Raw genomic sequence first — 22,644 nt, 5'->3', positions numbered from 1 at the left:
GAGCATTGTGTAACAAAGCCTCTGCATGACTTGGAATCCCCATCATACTTGGAAGGTAAAGGCAGGCGTAGTTGGGAGCCAGAAGACACTGCAGGAGCTGGAGGTGGGAGTGGGCCAGGTTGTGGTACCTGCTGCTGTTGCAAGGCCAAAAGCTGTTGCATCATAGCTGAAAGTTGAGAAAGTTGCTGCGCCAGTCGGGACAACTGCTTTGACTGTCGTACCACAACAGAGGGAAGATCAGCGACTTCATGCACGAGTACCTCAGCAGGATCCATGGCCGGATCTTACTGTAACACTCACGTTACAGAAGACAGGAACTCCGGTGGATGTGGATCCGCTGGACCTGTGTGGCAGATGACTCGGACCGCACCAGGGAGCGGAGTCTAAGGTACCCCTGGTTTTCACCAGAGCCCGCTGCAAAGCAGGATGGACTTGCTGCGGCAGGCGGCACCCACATATTTAGCGCGTATATGAGGGCAGTACAATACGCTCCACTACGCTTAAAACAGTATTTGTCTACAACACCAGCCGGTGTGTACTTTTTCTTGGCCTTTCACAGTATCTAGGCCCTTAATACTTTAACAGGAACAAAATAGTCCACCACTTAGATGTACGTATGTGGTATGCACTTATGAGGGGAGGACAAGGTGCTCTAGTATGCTTAAAACAGTATTTGTGTACAACACCAGCCGGTATGTACTTTTTGCTGGCCTGTCACAGTATCTAGGCCCGTAAGACTTCAACAGGAACAAAATAGTACACCACTTAGATGTACATATGTAATGTGCACTTATGAGGGGAGGACAATGCGCTCCAGTACCCTTCAAACAGTATTTGTCTACAACACTAGTAGTACACACCAGTGCTGCAGCACACAGTCGCTGTTTACTACACCCAAAATTGCACTTTCTCTCTCAATCTCACTCCCTTCCCCATGCTTCTAGGCTGGATTTGGGCTTGAGGTGAATCGGTGCTGTAAAAAAGCTTTTCTGTGCAACACACTGCTCTCTGTCCCTCTCTGTAATAGAACGCTGATGTAACTGTGAGGTGAATCGCTGCTATAAAATTGCTTTTCTGTGCAACAGACACTGCTCTCTGTCCCTTTCTCTGTGCAACAGAACACTGATGTGACTAGGAGGTGAATCGCTGCTGGACAAATGCTTTTCTGTGCAACACACAGTGCTGTCTGTCTGTCTGTCTCTCTCTCTCTCTGCAATAAAAGGCTCAAGTGACTGGCCGCAAGTTTATATAGGGCTGTGACATCACAGGGGTGGCTAGCTTCTGATAGGCTGCATGCTGCATGTGATTCAGGGTCATCCCGCCTACCCTTGTTCCCACCTTCCCAGGATTCCTTGCTCCATATCCTCACATGTGGATCCGCCATTTTAGATGCCCTGGAGCCTAGACCGCACTAAATTGAGATGAAGCGATCAAATTTTTCCTGAAATTCACATCGAATTCGGATTTGTCAGATTCGATTCACTCATCCCTAGTAACAACGTATGTTTGACATCACTGGACACCAACCCGGAAGCTTTTGTTACATCACGGAGATATTACATAATGGAGTAATGGATGATCCCAACTTTGCAACTGGCCCTGCTCAAAATGCTCCTACGATACCTCAGCATAGAGTAGGATATAAGACAATAACAAGACTTACTTGTTTTTGAGTCATGGGCATGGTACTACCAGACACGCTATGTGACGTAGACTTCTTAGACCACCTGAAGAAGGCTCTGCTGTATTCTTCCCGTACCTATAAGTAAAGGTAAGACAGAGTTATTTTCAACAGGGTCATTAAGAGAGGCAGACTGTGATCATAGGTTTAGAAACAGTGATAATAATGGACGATGAAAGTCACATGACCTGGCGGTTGAGCAGACAATGTACAATGAAGATGTACACTCCTTGGAGACTGTTGCAGATGGTGAAGATATAAGACGCAACAATGGCGCCAGGTCCGAACTGAAAGAGGCCGATAATCCATGTGCAGCCAAGTATGAAGAGCTGGGAGAAGGCCTTGAATGTCATTAGGCTGCAGGGGAAAAAAGGTTTGAAATATGTTGTTACATATTTTACAAATTTAGCCTCAAAGAAAAATCCTTAAACTGCACCATTAAATTGTGTCATTATGAAAAACTTTTGACAGTTCCAACTTCCTTCTTTTCAAAAGCAACATCTCTTCTTAAACAGTACATTTGGGGTGCTAAAAAGCCTAGAATATCCGCTACCTTGCTGACCAGACACAATCATGATGGTGGGATTGATCTTCCTGACCTGCGCTGTTATTTCACATTAACCCTAATTTCCCAGTTGAGGTCCTTTTGGGCAGACAGGCCGAAGATGTCATGGGTACAGATCGAGTGCTCTATTATTGCATTGTCTTCACCTAAATTACTGTTCTACCTCTCCATAGGGCACTCCAGGCTTTCTGATGGCCTATCTCTGTTCACTAGGGCGAGTCACATTGTTGGTCATCATTACACTCTAGAGCCAACTACAAAACTTATTTCTACCACATTGACTCCATTGTCTAGCTTATCCTATGTAATCCCAGATTTACAACTTAAAGGGTTGTGGAGCAATTTGAATGTGGTACACAGAGTTGAAAAGGGACACATTTGGGAACCCTCCAGCAGCTGCAACAAAGCTGTAACCTCACTCTCTAACCAGTTATCAAAGTGGTACTCCGGTAGAAAACTTTTTCTTTTTAAATCGACCGGTGCCAGAAAGTTAAACAGATTTGTAAATTACTTCTATTAAAAAATCTTAATCCCTCCAGTACTTGTTAGCTGCTGAATACTACAGAGGAAATTCTTTTCTTTTTGGAACACAGAGCTCTCTGCTGACATCATGACCACAGTGCTCTCTGCTGACATTTCTGTCCATTTTAAGAACTGTCCAGAGTAGGAGAAAATCCCCATAGAAAACATGCTGCTCTGGACAATTCCTAAAATGGACAGAGATGTCAGCAGAGAGCACTGTGGTCATGATGTCAGCAGAGAGCACTGTGTTCCAAAAAGAAAAGAATTTCATCTTTAGTATTCAGCAGCTAATAAGTACTGCTAATAAGTTTTTTTTTTAATAAAAGTAATTTACAAATCTGTTTAACTTTCTGGCACCAATTGATTTAAAAAAAATAAAGTTTCCACCAAAGTATCCCTTTAATAACTGGTTAGAGAGTGATGTTACAGCTTTATTGCAGCTGCTGGAGGGTTCCCAAATGTGTCCCTTTTCATCTCTGTGTACCACATTCAAATTGCTCCACAACGATTTTTATACGTTTTGTATGTTTTTGAAAATTCGCCATTTACTGCAATCTGTACAGGACCACACATGGTCTTACTCCCTGGACCTGTTCCGTATTTTTAGACTTAAAGGGGTACACTGGGGGGAAAAAATTCTAATCAACTGGAGCCAGAAAGTTAATTTGTAAATTACTTCTATATAAAAATCTTAATCCTTCCAGTACTTATCAGCAGCTGTATGCTCCAGAGGAAGTTGCATAGTTGTTTTCTGTCTGACCACAGTGCTCTCTGCTGACACCTCTGTTCATGTCAGGAACTGTCCAGGACGGAGGACTTGCATCTCTGCTGGAGGGGCTGTGGCCAACCAAGTACTCTTTCTCACATACTGTGGTTTTGTCCTGTGCTAGCTACATACTGGAAGGAGGTTGAAAATCTTTTAAAGGGGTATTCCAGGCAAAAACTTTTTTTTATATATATCAACTGGCTCCGGAAAGTTAAACAGATTTGTAAATTACTTCTATTAAAAAATCTTAATCCTTCCAATAGTTATTAGCTTCTGAAGTTTTCTGTCTAACTGCTCAATGATGATGTCACGTCCCGGGAGCTGTGCATGATAGGAGAATATCCCCATAGGAACTGCACAGCTCCCAGGATGGGAGTCATTAGAAAGCAGTTAGACAGAAAAAAACTACTCAACTTCAGAAGCTAATAACTATTGCAAGGATTAAGATTTTTTAATAGAAGTAATTTACAAATCTGTTTAACTTTCTGGAGCCAGTTGATATATAAAAAAAATTTTTGGCCTGGAATACCCCTTTAAGGTCTTGTTTCCCCAGCATGCCTGATCTTACCCCTAAATTGGCTTTGCTACTGATAGGGATTCAGGACTTCCTTCTGACCCCTGCTTTGCAAGATCTTGGTTATAGCTTAAACAGTACCTCTCATGATCTTGTTAAATTTTACAATCCTTCCAGTTCACTGCCCCCATCATGATAAACAATCCCCACTGCCTTTATTTTTATTTTTCTATAATTTTTAGTTCTCTACCTTGATATTCCTCTGATCAGTCTCATTCACAGACTGGGAAGGGGCGTTCCCCAGCAGGCGTGACATCATCTGAAGCCATACAGAGGAGAACTTCCTGCCACACTCTGCTACACACAGCCCAAAGCAGTTCAGTGTGAGATGAGCTATGATTGGCTAAGGCTGCACCCCCCCCCCCCCCCTCAGCACTCCAGACCACATTTCCCGATTTATGACACTGCCAGGCCAGCAGGAGTCCAAAGTCTGTAGAAGAGAGAGGGGGGGGGGGGGGGAATGTGCTCTGGACAAGTAGGGAGACACCTAGTGGCAACTTTTTAAAACACAAATAAAACATAGAAAACTTTATTTTTATTTTTAAACGAAGTACATTAGAAACATTTTTTATTTACCATAAGGAGTGCAATAGCAAACATTTGCTTTAATGAGAGTGCCCATTTAACTTATTGTCACCCACCATTGGAGGGCCGCGGCTCCTTCGTGCATCGATGAAACAGTTTCTTCCATTAACATTGCTTGTCGATATGAGCAGATAATTGCCCATAATAGGATCCTACTCCAAATCCGTGCTACATATAGGGAGTTGGTGGACCTCTTCGATTCATTACTCTCGTACCTGACTTTCCTATGGCATAGTAGCATCCTAACTAACATTTTGTGCCTCAGGAGGCCTCTTATGTATGTCAGTCAATCTTTATGTACTGCTTTGCCCTTGACAACCTGATCAATAGTGTGAATCTGAATTGCTTAACTTTATCTTTCTTGCTTCATCCATATCCTGCTTATGACCTGTCTTAACTTGTTTTGCACAAAAAACAAAACAAAAAAAAAACAACTTTTCAATAAAGAGATTGAACCAGAAAAACTTTTGTCAAAAGTTTCTGAGTGTTCAGATCTTTGCCCATCAGGAGAATGAGATGGGGGAAGTCTATGCTGCCACATGCTCCTCTACCTGTCCCACACCCCATCCTCCCCCGCCTGTTTCACGAGATCGAGACACTCTCATACACTTACATGGCGAGTTAGTCTTGATTGTGTGACACAGAGCCAGAAAATAGTACACTGGGTACGAACTTCTCCCGGCTCATTGTCCAGATTGGTTGAGGTCTGAACACTCAGGCCCCTGCCGATCAAAACTTTTGACATATCGCTAGGACATGTCTAAAGTTTTTTTTAAATGACAGTGGCCATTTAAGTGCACCACACTCCATCACACCCCCTCTACTTAAGTCCATAAGTACTTTTTTACTGCCCCATGTTTATGTTACAGATCCCAGTGAATAGGCCTAACTGAAGCTTCTTAAACAACAGGTTGGGGGAGGCATCACTGTTAAGGGAAATTTTCTGAAGGAAACACAGTGCTACCCCAGGATATTTATTGATTATAAAGTGATGGTTTATCCCCACAGATTACAGCTGATCACACCTTATAATCAGCTTATTTTCAGGGGAACCTTCTAACAAATAGGATTTGAAATAAGACCTTTTATCAAAAATTAGGCATCCCTAACAACTTTTAGCTCGTTTTGGACTCACCGGGTATGTTTTAGGGTGGAGACGTTAGAGTTGAGAGATGCCAACTTCTTCTTTAGGAGACCGAATGTGAGGACCAATAGAGTGAAATTAACCTAACAAGAGAGTCAAAGACAACAGAAAATAAATTTTCCAAGATAGAACAGGATGGGGGGTTGCCGAAGATAAAACTTTCTACTCACAGAGATAAAGATGCAGACTGGACCAAGAAAACTCCAGATGTGACTAAGTTTGAGCCAGCAACTGAAGAAAAAAAGAAAAGCAAACCAATCTGAACAACCATCTCCATTATTTGTATGTCTTCTATAAATTGGAAGGGAAAACAGTGAAGATAGAAGCTCAGAATGCATTTTCTAACGTGGCACTTAGTAGAAGGGTAGACCAAGACGTTCTTGGGCTCCTGAGCTTGGACTTATGACATTACTTAGCCCATTTAGCCCCTTTGGCACTCAGGTATTTGCCTGATCAATTTCTGTAACTCAAGACATTTAGGAGAACTTTGTTGCATCTAAATTACTCTCTATTCAGAGATGTAACTTACTGTGTCTCTTCGCCATAGATATGTGGATATAATGAAACCGATATAATCATTATGATGGCAGGAATTCCAAACCCAATCAGACAGACATATGGGAAATAAGAGCGTTGAGAGTTCATATAATTTACAGCTTGCAGGTTTCTGACAGTCAAGAAGAGAAGGATGCTTTCCAGAGACATCCAGCAGAATGCACAGAGGAAGATGAACTGTAGGCTGCCGGCAATCACTGAGCAGAGGGTCTGAAATACAGACAGTAAGGACAAGATTGTGAAGGGTTATATCAGGCTGTAATATGAGGTTATAATCAGTTAGGGACTCTCTTAGTTAGAAGATGTGAGAACAGAGATCTTGGGAACAGCAGTGTTTAACATTTTATGAAGGCTCTCCTAAAAACTTAAGAGGAACAGTCATGTTAAAAATGCAGTCCACACTGGTGGCAGAACATCCTAGAGCAAAATGTAGAGAGTAGATTCACATAAAATTTGTCTGAAAATATTCAGTAGAACTAATAATACATTAATGTAATCATCTGTTCATTCTAGACCTGGGAGTCCAGTGGGCGGTCCTACTCAGTGATTGACAGATATCTCTGTATGCAGACCTGCCCACTGGAATAGATATACTAGCTTAGTCTGCTCAGCTCTTTCTGCTCTCAAACATTCTTCATGCAGATTGCATTGTATATTCAAGTATCCCTACTAGGTATCTGTAAGAAGACAATGGATTGAGGTCTTATGGAAGCTTAAATTAGAGGGAGAAGATACCTCCTTTATTTATAGGAGACCCACAGTATTTTATAATTCTAGAAATGTGGAAAGAATTGTTACCTTATTCCAGGTTTGTTCAAGTCCCACCAAAACAAGAAGTTGGCCCAGGAAGAGACATCCACACAGAACTGTTAGAATGGAGGTGTGAGCGCTTCTCAGAGACTGACAGAGGATGAAGGTGAGAAAAGATAGAAATAAGCAGACAAGAGATATACTGAGGCCAATGATAGAGATCAGGCTCAAGGCATAGTCAACCTGTAGTTGAGAAAACAATAAGGGTAGCATAAGCTTGTACTTTATTTGATACAGAGGATTGTACTTTAAAGGCATTCTGTCAGCTGTATTTGCTGCTAAGAGCTGCTGACACCAATTAGGGGTCCATGAGGTGGGGCAAGTGAGGAGGTGTGCCAGGCTTTGGCACTTGAACAGTTTGGCTCCTACTTCTCAACACTTGGCTGAGAAATAAAAAAAAAACATTTTATATGTTTGGGAAACACCATCAGCTACAGGAAAGTTACAGTTTGAATTTATACCTTAACCTTTACTTTATGGTGTCTGCAGCTCCACTGTAAGAGCTTTGTAAATGCTGGTTTTCAAAAGAACATTGGAGGAGATATATAAGGCTGTCTTATGGTAAAAAAATGTTTTCTTATTTCTCTGGTAAATTAAAACTTGGCTCTGGATTCTATGGGCAACAAAGATAATCTTACTATAGGAAAGCTTGATAAATTTCCCAAACTATTAGTGATTAAAGGGATATTCCAGGAAAAAACTTTTTTCTTATATATCAACTGGCTCCAGAAAGTTAAAAAGATTTATAACTTACTTCCATTAAAAAAATCTTAATCCTTCCAATAATTATCATCTGCTGAAGCTGAGTTGCTCTTTTTTGTCTGACAACAGTGCTCTCTGCTGACACCTCTGTCTGTCTCAGGAACTACACAGAGTAGGAGTTCATAAGTACTGAAAGGATTAAAAAAATTTAATAGAAGTAATTTACAAATCTGTTTAACTTTCCAAAGCCAGTTAATTATATATATATATATATATATATATATATATATATATATATATATATATAAATATATATATATATATATATATATATATATATATAAAAGTTTTTTTCCTGGATAACCCCTTTAACTTCCTATGTGCTCATCATATTATGACATGTTTCTTGACTCATGATCTAAACTTGTATGATGCTCTATAAGAATTATTGTTCTTCAATTTCTCCAAGCCAAACTTAGTGACGTTTTAAACACCTGTCCTTCAGTGCTCCATCTTTTGGACTCCTTTGGTGACTCTAGCTGTACAACATGCAAGAATTATCCAATAGACACATGGGCCAAGGCCATACAGTATATTCCATACAGTATGTACCACATACTAATAGGAAGTCATGCAGATCAAAGATTTCCAAGAAAAGGTTTGTACAGTACGTAATAAATGGTCCATGGTGAATTGAAGACTGACACATATAGTGTTTGTATCGATTAAAATGATAATCTGACCAAATGTGGAAATTCTAGTGTTCCATGGCCACCAGCAGGACTGGTTGGTCAATCCACAGTCATGGGCGCTGACTCAGGATCCATTCAAGTATGAGGGCACTACTAAATTTAAGTCATGCACTCACACTATTACTCATTGTCCAGATTATGTGATGTCCATACGCAGCAGAATAATTCAATAACAATATGTAGGTAAGAGTCTACCATTATAATGACATCACCTGGATTTCAGTGGGGGCCATCAGGACAGCAAATGTAGAGAGATATGTGCAGACACAGCGGGTACTGTTCTCTTGCTCTGACTTCTGTGTTGTACATCCACGGGTTGACCAAAGTTTGGTTCGTGAGTTCCAGAATACACACTGTGGAGTGTGGGAGGGTTTTACATCCTATGTGTAAAAATAGATGTAGACAGATAAAACATCTCACAATTTTTATATCTCACAATATAACTATGAATTATGGATCAATTATAGTCAAAAAAGCTTATATAACACCAAAATTGTACATGTAGACCATTATCGTCCAGGTCATATAGCTACTATGAGGCTCAGGTCAGACTGACATCTTCCTCTTTTTGTAATGAGGGTATAAAGATGCACAACGCACATATTTGTTCCTGTCCAATGATCTCAACGAGCCCTAGATGGAGAAACATTTCTTCATCATAATGTCAAATGATGTCACCTTGAATTAGAAACCAACATCAATCACTCATGACCACCTACATCTTCTAAATTTCCTGGACAAAATGATTACAGCTTTCATAGGATTACAGCTCCCTACAACCTCCGAGTTGCATTAAGTCATATACTTATTGGGGGGGTCTATGAGAGCCTACTATACCATCAGTGGCATTGCTTCTAGGGGAGAATAACATTGGAAAACATCAGGTGGAGCACTATATGCCAGCTCATGGCAAGTAGAATTTGTCCAAATCAGGACATTAGTCTTACCTGTGACAAACAAGTAAATAAATGCAAGCTTTCCACTAGTAATGGTACTGATGACATATAACTGGCGCTAAGTTCTCGTACTTACCTTCTCATGTTTCAGTGTGAAGATCACTGGAGCGACCAGGTTCTCTGTATTGGGATTTGTGATCGCTCCACCAACCACTGGGGAGATCACTTCTTCTGTCCCTGTTTGTATAGGATGCCCAAAAGCTGCAAGAATACTACCATTTAACCTGGAGTTTAGAACTTTGTATAAGATGAACATGGCTCCACCTAATAAAAATACATAATAAAAACACATAAATATTACATAATAAGCATACAAACAAATAATATATAGTATAGTTAGTACAGTGGTCTCCTCACTCACCACCTGGGAAGTCTACAAGTGAACACGGTACTTCCATTTTGTTGTCATGGACTCTTAGAATAACAGAAGATCCATTACCACAATGGCCATGAGAAACTTTCATTTTAGCCTCTATATGAGATAAAGAAGAGAATATTTAGGTGCATTCTGATGAATTGTTCATACATTTGGGAGCTATGAAACACCCCAAGATATTACATGGATATAATACTGATCAACAGATATTACTAGTCAACAATACACCATCATATACTGTGAACCCTCCTTCTCCATTTGTTACTCCACTGACAGCTGAATTGCTTAACCAGGCCTCCAAAAACAGTGGATACATTTTAGTGGTCACCAACAAAAGAAGCGTCATCCATTAACAGCACCCTATGTTAAATGTACACTTCCTTGCATACATTTTCTGGGTGCACCAATTTAGTGACTTGGTTCCAGCAGATCTCGGGAAGAGTATAAATAAAAAACTAACTTTCTTTAGCTAATCTGTAAGGGAAAGTATAGATGTGGTAGACACCTATGCTATCATCTTCGAAGTACATGGCAATACAATACAAAGGTGAAGACCATACTCAAAGTACCCCACCTCCATAATACTGTACTTACTCTTGATGCCATGTCAGGTCTGCACTCTTATTATTGCACCTTCCCTAAGCTAAATTTGGGGCTAGCCTTAGGGGTATTTGACCTGTGTGTACTACTTGTCATTACTGAAGGTTTGCTCACTGGTCTTAATGGTCTGACTGTGCACCCATGAAAAGGCAGTATTCTTGTGGCACTATGTGATGTACCATAAGGGAGTCATCAGTGGATGGTACAGTACAAAGCCATTTAAGATGAAGCCAGTGTTTATTGAATCAGAAACTACTATAAAGGTGTCATGACAGACTGGGAGACAGGGAGAGTGAGTACTAAGCTGTTCCTAATAACACTCTCCCTACCTACTTGCCCATCCGCCCTAAATGGCAGATTGACAACCACGATGCCGGTCCGTTCCTGAGCTAAAGTGCAATAGGCATGAAAAACAAGTACAGTGGTCCCTCAACATACAATGGTAATTCGTTCCAAATGAGCAATCGTTTGTCGAATCCATCGTATGTTGAGGGATCCGTGCAATGTAAAGTATAGGAAGCTGTACTTACCTGTCCCCGCCGCTCCGCACCAGGTCCTCACCGCTCCCGCTGCTGTTCCAGGGGCTCCCGATGCTGTCCCGCTGCTCCGGTGTCTTCTTCGCGATCCTCCGGTGTCTTGCGCATCTTCTGCAGGATCCGGGCCTCGCTTTCTGGTGACGTTATTACGCTGCTGCGCATGCGCGGCGTGCGTAGTGACGTAATAACGACGCCAGAAAGCAAGGCCCAGATCCTGGAGAAGATGCGCAAGACACCGGAGGATCACGAAGTGGACCCAGAGCATCGGGAATAGGTAAGTGAACCTGCTGGGGCACATTACACTGCTATCCGACAGCAGCTTAAGCATTTTGCGCTGTCGGATAGCAGTTAATGCGATGGCCCCGACATATAAAAGCATCGTATGTCGATGCTGACATCGACATGCGATGGCCTCTGAGAGGCCATCGTATGTCGATTTTATCATATGTCGGGGCCATTGTAGGTCGGGGGGTTACTGTAATGATATACATGGTTGGTCACAGGCCAGAGACAAAATGAGATATACTATCAAACAAGCAAATATACAAGCCAGAATATAAACAGGCAAACAGGGCAAGATGTAGAGTACTAACATTCAGTTCAGAACCGGAACCAAGATAAACAGCAAACATGAATCAATGAACAAGACAAGGTATGGAATAGGAATATATCAGAAACCAGAATATGGAGGGGATGAACAGATGAACTGAATGGTAAACAATAAACAGATCAAAAAAATAGAACACTGTTCACACTGGACACAGAACACTAACATAAAGAGATTCTAATTCAGAGGACACAGATCAGTGATAAAGTACAGAGGACACTATAGACCAATGGTAATGTAGAGAGGAAACACTAGATCAGTGATCATGAACACTATGATCTTACTAAAAACTCATAAGCTCAGCAATCATGAACTCTATAAAAACGCATAAGAAAAACCAAACTCCAAAACATGGAGAAATACAGGTCAGGATACCAAAACAGGAATATAAAAAGCCAAACTCCACAAAGTGGAGGAACCAAGATACCAGAACAGGAATAATACAAGTGAGACTCACAGTGTGAACACAGACTTAGATACAAGGCTAAAGCAGAACGGACATACAATAATCCTTAAAACCGAAAAATATACAACAGACTAAAATCAATAATAAACAGGACTATGGTTAAAACTCAGAAATATTTCAAGATAAATGCAGGGTGCATGATAAAGCAGACATGGTCAGAATTGCACAATTCACCAGCACAGAATACAGGCCGAGCTGGGGATTTAAAGCCCCACACCCGAACTGCAATAGGGTGAAACTATTAACTTTTCCAAGCCTAGGAAGAAATAGCACAGAAACTGCTCAGACATAAAAAACTAATGTCTGAACAGATCCAAAGACAGAAAAACACAAAAACAGACATTACAAAACATGATATACTTATGTAGAGTCCTAGCTTTCTGTCTGAGATATAGGAAGGTCTGGAGACATCTGAGGTATAAGACGTGCATAGTAGAGATGAGCAAACTTTTGAAAAATTCGATTCAGCCAATTCGCTGAATTTTCCCCAAAAATTTGTGTTGAATTTATTTGTGGCGAATCTGTATTAAAAATGGCTATTTCTGGCCTACAGGGAGCCTCAATAGGGGTGTAGAACACTTTGCTTTGTTCTAACATGCATAGGGAGTGTGCTATGTTAGTGAAATATGTAACGAAGCTGGGTGTGGATCCTCTAACCCGTGTGGCTGATGAATCAGACCATATCGGGGAGCAGAGTCTAAGGTGCCGTTGGGCTTCACCAGAGCCCGCCGCAAGGCAGGATGGGCTTGCTGCGGCAGGCAAAACCAGGTCGCTACCCCCGACAAGGCTCGACTACACAGGTAGCTGGGCAAGGCCAGGTACCAAAGGATAAGGCAGTAGCGTAGTCAAACATAGCAGAAGGTCAAGGCAGGCGGCAAAGGTGCGGAGTCAAATAACGTAGTGGGAAGGTCTGGATAAACAGGTAAGGCAAACAGGCAATAAGGAATGCTTAATCTCAGGCTAGGGGCACTGAAGATCTGGGAGGGAAGTGTGGGAGGTGCAGGGACTTATAATGTGGTGTCAGGTGCAAACACTAATTATGGGTGCACTGGCCCTTTAAATCTCAGAGCTCCGGCGAGCGCACGCCCTAGGAGATGGGGAAGCGCGTACCGGAACTGAGACACAGAAGCAGTGGAGGGGGGTGAGTGACGGACTGGGATTCGCATGCAAGCGCATCCCGCGATGCGAATCCCAGCCCCGCAGGTAGACGGGGACCGCGGGACACTGAGCTCATGGCTGGAGCTTGCGGCAGTACCCCCCCTTTGGTCTCCCCTTCTTCTTGAGGCTCAGAAACTTTTTGAGAAGATCCTCATCCAAGATATTGTCCTGTGGTTCCCAAGACTTCTCCTCTGGACCGAATCCTTCCCAATCCACAAGAAAGAAGCATTTTCCTCTGACAGGCTTGGAACCAAGAATTTCCTTTACAGCAAAAAAATCAGAGGTACCAGAGATGGAGAAAGGCTTTTTGAGATAAACGGTTGTGGATGACAGGCTTCAAGAGGTAGACATGGAAGGAATTCGGGATCCGGAGAGAGGAGTGCAGATGGAGGGAATAAGCCACAGGATTAAGTAGTTTTTTTACTTTATAGGGACCCAAAAAGTGTGGACTCAGTTTATAAGAGGGTACCTTAAAGCGGATGTATCTGGAGGACAACCACACCTTGTCCCCTGGGGAGAACTCGGGAGGAGGACGTCTTTTCCTGTCTGCTTGCGACTTTATACGGGTCGTAGCATGAAGAAGGGAGTGACGAATCTTCTGCCAAATGGAGGCGAAATTCCGTACCAGTTCGTCAGCCATAGGTACTCCAGAGGAAGAAGAAGACAAGGGAATAGGAGGACGAGGATGAAGCCCATAGACCACAAAGAAGGGAGAAGTTCCGGTGGATTCAGAATCCCTATGGTTATAAGAAAATTTGGCCCAGGGTAGGAAATCGGCCAAGTCGTCTTGACGAGCAGAGACAAAATGGCGAAGATAGCCCACCAGGACCGGATTCACCCTTTCGACCTGACCATTGGATTAAGGATGGTAAGCCAAGGAGAAGTCCAATTTAACTTGGAGTACACAAAAGAGAAATGGGGACTCAATCAAAGTACCAATATGGGTGCTGATCATTGTACCAAACAACAGACACCAAAGAAAAAGAAAGAGAAAGGGGAACACTGAATTTTTTTTTATCAGCACACCAATTTATAATTTATTGATATGACAATTCTTTATTAAATAACATATAGCCTTTGTAGACAACTACACAAAAGATAGGGAGGGAAGACAATCTAACCATTTAAAATAAGTGGGCTGAAAAATATATAAGCCCAAACACAACCCTGGGGAGGGGCCATGAACCCCCTCTCCTAGGTTCAAGCACCCATCCTCTTTAGCTGGATGTAATATCACTCCATACAGATCACCACGATATTAATAGTCTAACAAACAAGATATGCAACTGTGTAAACTGTACTCTAGGTACGTAAGTAAATATAGCTATAGGTACGAGCATAAACCCTGTATACTTGCGAGTACTGAATATAGAGAACAAGCGTTCCAAGAATGGAGGAAAAGACCAGGTAAATGAATATCAGCAAGAGGACGGGGCCACAAGAGACCCCACGCGTTCCGTTGCTCCCAAGGCGACGGAACGAGGAAGCCGCTTTGGGAATGACGGAACACGTGGGGTCTCTTGTGGCCCCGTCCTCTTGCTGATATTCATTTACCTGGTCTTTTCCACCATTCTTGGAACACTTGTTCTCTATATTCAGCACTCGCAAGTATACAGGGGTTATGTATTTACTTACCCATAGCTATATTTACTTATGTACCTAGAGTACAGTTTACACAGTTGCATAGCTTGAGCACTCGCAAGTATACAGGGGTTATGCATTTACCGTACTTACCTATAGCTATATTTACTTATGTACCTAGAGTACAGTTTACACAGTTGCATAGCTTGTTTGTTAGACTATTAATATCATGGTGATCTGTATGGAGTGATATTACATCCAGCTAAAGAGGACGGGTGCTTGTACCTAGGAGAGGGGGTTCATGGCCCCTCCCTAGGGTTTTGTTTGGGCTTATATATTTTTCAGCCCACTTATTTTAAATGGTTTTAATGTCTTCCCTCCCTATCTTTTGTGTAGTTGGCTACAAAGGCTATATGTTATTTAATAAAGAATTGTCATATCGATACATTATAAATTCGTGTGCTGATACATTTTTTCAGTGTTCCCCTTTCCCTTTCTTTTTCTTTGGTGTCAATTTAACTTGGAGACGAGAACAGAGGGCCCTTGAGAACTTGGAGACAAACTGGACCCCCCCATCGGAGACAATATGAGTAGGCAATCCATGGAGACGGAAGATATGACCAAGGAATAGCTGAAAGAAGGAAGGTCAGTAATAAAGTCCATTGCTATGTCAGTCCAGGGCAGCTCAGGAACTGGCAAAGGATGTAATAGACCAGCAGGCTTGGCACGAGGGGTCTTGTCTCAGGCACAGACCGAACAGGAACGAACTAAGTCAACGACATCTTGTCTTAGAGTTGGCCAACAATACTGTCAGGAGATGAGCTGCAAGGACTTGCATATACCGGCATGACCGGCCAACAGAGAGGAATGACCCCATTTCAAGATTCGGAGTCTTATGCGGGGAGTAACGTAGGTCTTCCCAGGAGGCAGGTGCTGAAGAGTTGCTGGCGCTGCGGAAATGAGACGATCAGGAGGTACAATATGCTGAGGGTGCGATTCTTGGTCTTGTACCTCAGAGGATCTAGATAGTGCCTCAGTCCTGTGATTCTTCTCTGCTGGACAAAAGTGAATAAAAAAGTCAAATCTGGAAAAGAACAGAGACCAGCGAGCCAGTCGAGGGTTGAGACGATGGGCAGTCTGTAGATATAGCAAGTTCTTGTAGTCAGTATAAATGGTAAGTGGATGCACAGAGCCCTCCAAGAGATTACGCCATTCTTCCAAGGCCAACTTAATAGCCAAGAGCTCACGATCTCCAATTGCATAATTTCTCTCCAAAGGAGAGAAAGTTTTAGAGATGAAACCGCAGGTTACAGCTTTTCCTTTGGATGATTTTTGTGTCAAAACAGCACCTGCACCAACAGAAGAAGCATTCACTTCCAAAATAAATGGCTTGCCAGGATCTGGTCTTGACAACACAGGAGCAGAAGCGAAGGCGGACTTTAAAGGGGTTGTGCGCTGCCATGCCTTTCAGAGCTCCGAACGCTGTGTGCGGGCTTCCATGTTCGCGGTCGCCCCCTCGTGATGTCACGCCCGGCCCCTCGTGACGTCACGCCCGCCCTCTCAACGAAAGTCTATGGGAAGGGGGCGCGACCACTGTCACGCCCCCTTCCCATAGACTTTGGTTGAGGGGGCGGGCATAACGTCACGAGGGGCCGGACGTGACATCACGAGGGGGCGGCCGCGAACACGGAAGCCCGCACACAGCATTCGGAGTAATGAACTTCAGGACGCTGCGAGCGGAGCACTGAAAGACAGGGCAGCGCACAACCCCTTTAACTCTTTTAACGCTTCTTCGGCCCCAGGAGGCTAGTCCTTCAGATTAGCAGTTTGTTTTGGAAGAGAGACAATGGGGGCAACCAAGGTGGAATAGTATGGAATAAATTGCCGATAATAATTGGCAAAGACGAAGAAGCGTTGAATTGCTTTCAAGCCAGAAGGTCGAGACCAATCGAGTACAGCGGACAACTTGTTAGGATCCATTTGCAGATCTTGACTAGTAACAATATACCCCAGAAATGGAAGGTTGGTCTTCTCGAAAGTACACTTTTCAAGTTTTGCATAGAGATGATTGTCTCGGAGGCTCTGTAAAACTTGGCGGAGGTGAGAACGATGAGTGTGGAGATTGGGCGAGTAGATGAGAATTTCATCCAAATAGACAACAACACAGGAGTATAGGAGATCACGAAAAATGTCATTGACAAACTCCTGGAAGACTGCTGGAGCATTACAGAGTCCAAATGGCATCACCAGACACTCGAAATGTCTGTCACGAGTATTAAATACAGTCTTCCACTCGCCCCCTTCTCGCATACGAATCAAATTATAGGCCCCACGAAGATCTAGTTTAGAGAAGATCCTGGCACCCCGCAGACGATCACATAATCCTAAGATTAAAGGAAAGTAGTCGATGCAAGGTCGCAGAGACCCATCTTTCTTTTCTACGAAGAAGAGGACTTCATGATAAACCCATTTTGAAGATTCTCCTGAACATAATTAGACATAGCCTGAGTTTCACCCCAAGGAGGTGTGGAACCAGGCAGTAAGTCAATAGGACAGTCACATGGACGATGTATTGGTAACACTTCAGCTTGTTTTTCAAGACTTAATTCAAGACATCAGCAAAGTCCTGTAGGAATGAAGGCAAACCGGGCAGAGGACAAGAAGATGGTTTCAGCTTAATCAAACGTATTTTAATACAATGGTTCTTGCAATGCGGACCCCAATGAAGAACTTCTCCCGTTTTCCAATCCAGCTGGGGAGCAGGGAGTTGCAACCATGGAAGGCCAAGCAGGAGAGGAGAAGTACAATGAGGGAGTACATAGAAAGACAAGTTCTCCTTATGCGAAACACCGACCTGCATAGACAACAGTTCAGTGCGGTACACCACAGTACAGTCCAGTCTTTCTCCATTGACCGTAGAGATGTACAAGGGCTTTAACAAGCGAGATACAGAAAGATGATACCTATGTACTAGGGAGCCATCAATAAAAATTTCCCGTGGAACCAGAGTCCAAGAAGGCAAGAACAGAGACAATCTCTCTGGAGGGTAGAAAAAGCTGGACCGTCAAATTCAAGCGTGGTGAGGTGGTATTCACACCTAGGGAGGCCTCTCCCACAAACCCTAGGTGCGAGCGTTTCCCTGACTGTGGACGTAGAGGACAATCTTTTAGGAAATGATCCACACTGGCGCAGTATAGGCATAGATTCTCCGTTCGTTGGCGAGTTCTTTCCTGCAGGGTCAGGCGAGACCGATCCACTTGCAAAGCCTCCACTGCGGGAGACAACGTAGAAGGTTGCAGTGGTTGCTGGAAGACAGGTGCCAGACGAGGAAAGCGCCAAAGTCGTGCAGACTCCTTTTCTTGGCGAAGTGCCTCACGTCGCTCAGAGAAACGGATATCAATCCAGGATGCCAGCTGTATAAGATAATTTAAGGTAGAAGGCAAATTCAGGGCAGCAAGGGCATCCTTGATGTGACTGGATAGTCCTTTCTTGGTGGCGCAAAGAGCCTCATTGTTCCATGATAGCTCAGATGCCAGGGTACGAAACTGAATGGCATACTCGCATACTTGCCCTGCGAAAGATTCAGTAACGCCGTCTCAGCAGAGGAGGCTTGGGCTGGTTCTTCAAAGACACCCCGAAATTCCATTAGGAAAGCCTGGAGATTGGTTGTGAGAGCATCACTGCGATCCCAAACTGGTGTTGCCCAGGCCAAAGCCCTTCCAGTTAAGAGAGTGATGACGAAGGCCACCATTGCTCATTCCGAAGGAAACTGTTCCGCCATGAGTTCGATGTGCATGGAGCACTGAGTCACGAAACCCCGACAGGACTTGGGATCCCCCTCATATTTCTCAGGAAGTGACAAGCGGAGTTTCGTTCCTGAGGAGAAGGCAGCAGCGGGAGGCTGTACTGGAGCAGGAGGAGATTAAGGTTGTGACGGATACTGCTGAGCAGTTAGCAAATGCTGCCTCATGGCGGATAACTGGCTCAACTGCTGTGCCTGCTGGGCCAACTGCTGTGACTGGAGCACCACGATGGAAGACTATCAGGCAGAGGAACTCCAGCGGGATCCATGGCTGGATCTTGCTGTGACGGAGCTGGGTGTGGCTCCTCTAACCTGTGAGGCTAATGATTAGGACCGTATCGGCGAGCGGAGTCTAAGGTGCTGCTGGTCGTCACCAGAGCCCGCCGCAAGGCAGGATGGGCTTGCTGCGGCAGGTGACACCCAGACCACACAGGTAGCTGGGCAAGGCGAGGTATCAGAGGATAAGGCAGTAGTGTTGTCAAACGTAGCAGAAGGTCAAGGCAGGCGGCAAAGGTGCGGAGTCAAATAACATAGCGGGAAGGTCTGGATACACGGGTAAGGCAAACAGGCAATAAGGAATGCTTAATCTCAGGCTAGGGGCACTGAAGATCCAGCAGGGAAGTGTGGGAGGTGCAGGGACTGATAATGTGGTGTCAGGTGCAAACACTAATTATTAGCGCACTGGCCCTTTAAATCTCAGAGCTCTGGCGTGTGCGCGCCCTAGGAGACGGGGACGTGCACGCTGGGGCTGAGACACAGAAGCAGCAGAGCGGGATGAGTGGTCGGCTGGGATTCACATGCGGGCACGTCCTGTGATGCGAATCCCAGCCCCGCCGGCAGACGGGGACCCCGGGACACTGCGCTCACGGCCGGAGCTTGCAGCCGGACCGCAGCGCGTGACAAAATAATACTGTTATTCAGTATGACATGCAGATTGCAGGCACCGCTATTAGAATCACTGTGGCAGAGCATCTGGATGTGGCAGCAGGGAGACCATATGGTGTCAAAATTGAAGAGAATAAATGGATTTGTTTAATGTAATTTTTATTTAATTTTATTTAAGTTTATTTACATTTTTTGAGTACCCATTCTGGTGAGCATCAAGCTGGTGGTTTGCTGCGAGGCGAGCTACTACCTATCCAGCCTGTGCCTATCACTGCCCCCGCCCCCCCCCCCCCCCAACTCCCACGGTCTTACTCTTTGTGGAACTGCAAAGATTTCATTCAAACAGTTATGGTTCATTGTATTCGTTCCAACCTATTTCATTGGATTCTTGTGGTAATTCCACAGCTACTATATGACGTCGATGACCATAGGGCCTCAGTCTTGAAAAGATTACATTGATTTTTTTTAAATAGAAATTTAAGATTTAGAAATTGAAATGTAAGATTTTGAAATTGAAATAGAATATTAAACTCCCAAATTTTAATGTCCCAGGCCCCGGCGTTTACTTTGAATAAATAGTGTGGTTACAAAGGACCAAATCTAACAAGGAGTCACATGTCACATGGCGGCACAATGACAGAGCCTAGAGGTGGCATCAGTATGAGGAGACCATATAGTGGCTAAATGACAGCCTAGAGTTGGCGGCAGCATGAGGGGAACATATGGTGGCTGAATGGCACAGCCTGGAGTTGGCGGCAGATGAGGAGACCATATAGTGGCTGAATGGCACAGCCTGGAGTTGGCTGCAGATGAGGAGACCATATAGTAGCTGAATGACACAGCCTGGAGCTGGCAGCAGCAAGAGGAGACAATAGGGCTTCACAATCCCTAAGATTAAAAGATGAATTTTTAAATTTAAATTGAAGATTTATGGTAGCTAATGCTAACATAAACATTTTAAGGTAATGTCTCAGGCCAAGCAGCATCAGCCTGGAGCTGGCGGCAGCATGAGGAGACAATAGGGCTTCACAATCCCTAAGATTAAAAGATGAATTTGCTAGTGCTACCATAAAATTTTTTAGGTAATGGCCCAGGCCCACCAGCATCAGTAAGCCATATAGTGGCTGAATGACACCGCCTGGAGGTAGCTGAAGCATGAGGAGACCATATAGTGGCTGAATGGCACAGCCTGTAGGTGGCTGAAGCATGAGGAGACCATATGGTGGCTGAATGGCACAGCCTGGAGGTGGCTGAAGCATGAGGAGTGTCACTGGACTTCACCAGAGCCCACCGCAAGGCAGGATGGGCTTGCTGTGGTAGGCGACACCTAGGTCGCTACACCCGGCACCGCTCGACCACACAGGTACCTGGGCCAGGCGAGGTACCAAAGAATAAGGCAGTAGCGTAGTCAAATGTAGCAAAAGGTCAAGGCAAGCGGCAAAGGTGCGAAGTCTAATAACGTAGCGGAAGGTCTGGATACACGAGTAAGGCTAATAGGCTATATGGGTCGCTTATTCTCAGGCTAGGGGCACTGAAGATCCGGCAGGGAAGTGGGGGAGGAGCTGGCTTAAATAATGCAGAGAAAGGACCAGGCACCAATTAGTGGTGCACTGGTACTTTAAATCTAGAGAAGGTGCCACGCGCGCCCTAGGAGGCAGGGGCGTGCGCGCAGGGAAGCATAGAACTGGGCAGCAGGTAATGAACGGCCGCGATTCGCATGCGGGCACGTCCTGCAATGCGAATTGCGGTCCTGCCGGGAGAAGGAGGCGGCGGGGGCACATGGTCAGAGCGTGTGACCAGAGAGCTTGCCGTGACAGGACCCCCCCTTTTGGTCTCCCCCTCTTTTTTTTTGAGGACATAAACTTTTGGATAAGGTCACGGTCTAGAATGTTGTCTTGCGGCTCCCAAGACCATTCCTCTGGGCTAAATCCTTCCCTATCCACAAGAAAAAAAGTTTTCCTCTGACAAACTTGGAATCCAGAATCTCCTTGACGATATAAACATTGGAGGTACCAGAGATGGGAGTAGGAGTAATGACTTTTTTTTAGAGAAGAGGGTATGATAACAGGTTTTAAGAGGGATACATGAAAAGAATTTGGGATCCGGAGAGAGGAAAGCAGATGGAGAGAATAAGCTACAGGGTTTAAATGTTTTTTTTTTTTCATCTTGTAAGGACCCAAATAGCGAGGACCCAACTTATAACATGGTACCTTAAAGCGGATGAACTTGGAAGACAACCACACTTTGTCCCCTGGAGAAAATTCGGGAGGAGGGTGTCTTTTCTTGTCCGCTTGCGACTTCATACGAGTGGGGGCATGCAGAAGAGAGTCACGAGTTTTTCGCCAGAGACAAAATTCTGCACTTGTTCATCGGCCATGGGAACTCCGGAGGAAGGGGATAAGGGTAGAGGAGAATGAAGATGTCCATAGACCACAAAGAAGGGTGAAGACTCAGAGGATTCCAAGGAGATAGTCTCCCAAGACCTGTTTCCCCCTTTCGACCATTTAGTGGCTGAATGGCACAGCCTGTATGTAGCTGAAGCATGAGGAGACCATAAAGTGGCTGAATGGCACAGCCTGGAGGTAGCTGAAGCATGAGGAGTGTAACAAGGCTGGATGTGAATCCTCTAACCTGTGTGGCTGATGGCTCAGACCGTATCGGGGAGCAGAGTCTAAGGTGCCGCTGGTCTTCACCAGAGCCCGCCACAAGGCAGGATGGGCATGCTGCGGTAGGCGACACCCAGATCGCTACCCCCTACATGGCTCGACCACACAGGTAGCTGGGCCAGGGGAGGCACTGAAGGATAAGGCATTAGCGTAGTCAAACATAGGAGATGGTCAAGGCAGGCTGCAAAGGTGCGAAGTATAATAATGTAGCGGCAGGTCTGGATACACGGGTAAGGCTAACAGGCTATATGGGTCACATAATATCAGGCTAGGGGCACTGACGATCCGGCAGGGAAGTGCGGGAGGAGCTGGCTTAAATTATGTAGAGGAAGGACCAGGCACCAATTAGTGGTGC

The 22,644-nt window shown here is 44.4% G+C and overlaps 1 protein-coding gene across 1 annotated transcript in view; it reads right to left on the bottom strand.

Moving 5' to 3' along the window:
- LOC130367845 (adhesion G protein-coupled receptor E1-like) overlaps positions 1-22,644 on the bottom strand; it is a 116,901-nt gene that overhangs the window by 11,800 nt on the left and 82,457 nt on the right. Inside the window, exons 8-16 of the mRNA XM_056570722.1 lie at positions 9,974-10,084; positions 9,689-9,876; positions 8,869-9,036; positions 7,191-7,385; positions 6,367-6,602; positions 6,008-6,068; positions 5,829-5,920; positions 1,870-2,038; positions 1,664-1,759 (exon numbers count right to left, since the gene is read on the bottom strand). Of these exons, the coding sequence (XP_056426697.1) occupies positions 1,664-1,759; positions 1,870-2,038; positions 5,829-5,920; positions 6,008-6,068; positions 6,367-6,602; positions 7,191-7,385; positions 8,869-9,036; positions 9,689-9,876; positions 9,974-10,084 (1,316 nt within the window). The remainder of the gene's footprint in view (positions 1-1,663; positions 1,760-1,869; positions 2,039-5,828; positions 5,921-6,007; positions 6,069-6,366; positions 6,603-7,190; positions 7,386-8,868; positions 9,037-9,688; positions 9,877-9,973; positions 10,085-22,644) is intronic.

This window comes from Hyla sarda, chromosome 4 (assembly GCF_029499605.1).
Source record: "Hyla sarda isolate aHylSar1 chromosome 4, aHylSar1.hap1, whole genome shotgun sequence".
Lineage (NCBI taxonomy): Eukaryota > Metazoa > Chordata > Amphibia > Anura > Hylidae > Hyla > Hyla sarda.
The sequence above is the reverse complement of the archived record's forward strand: the minus strand, read 5'-3'. Positions and strand labels throughout refer to the sequence as shown.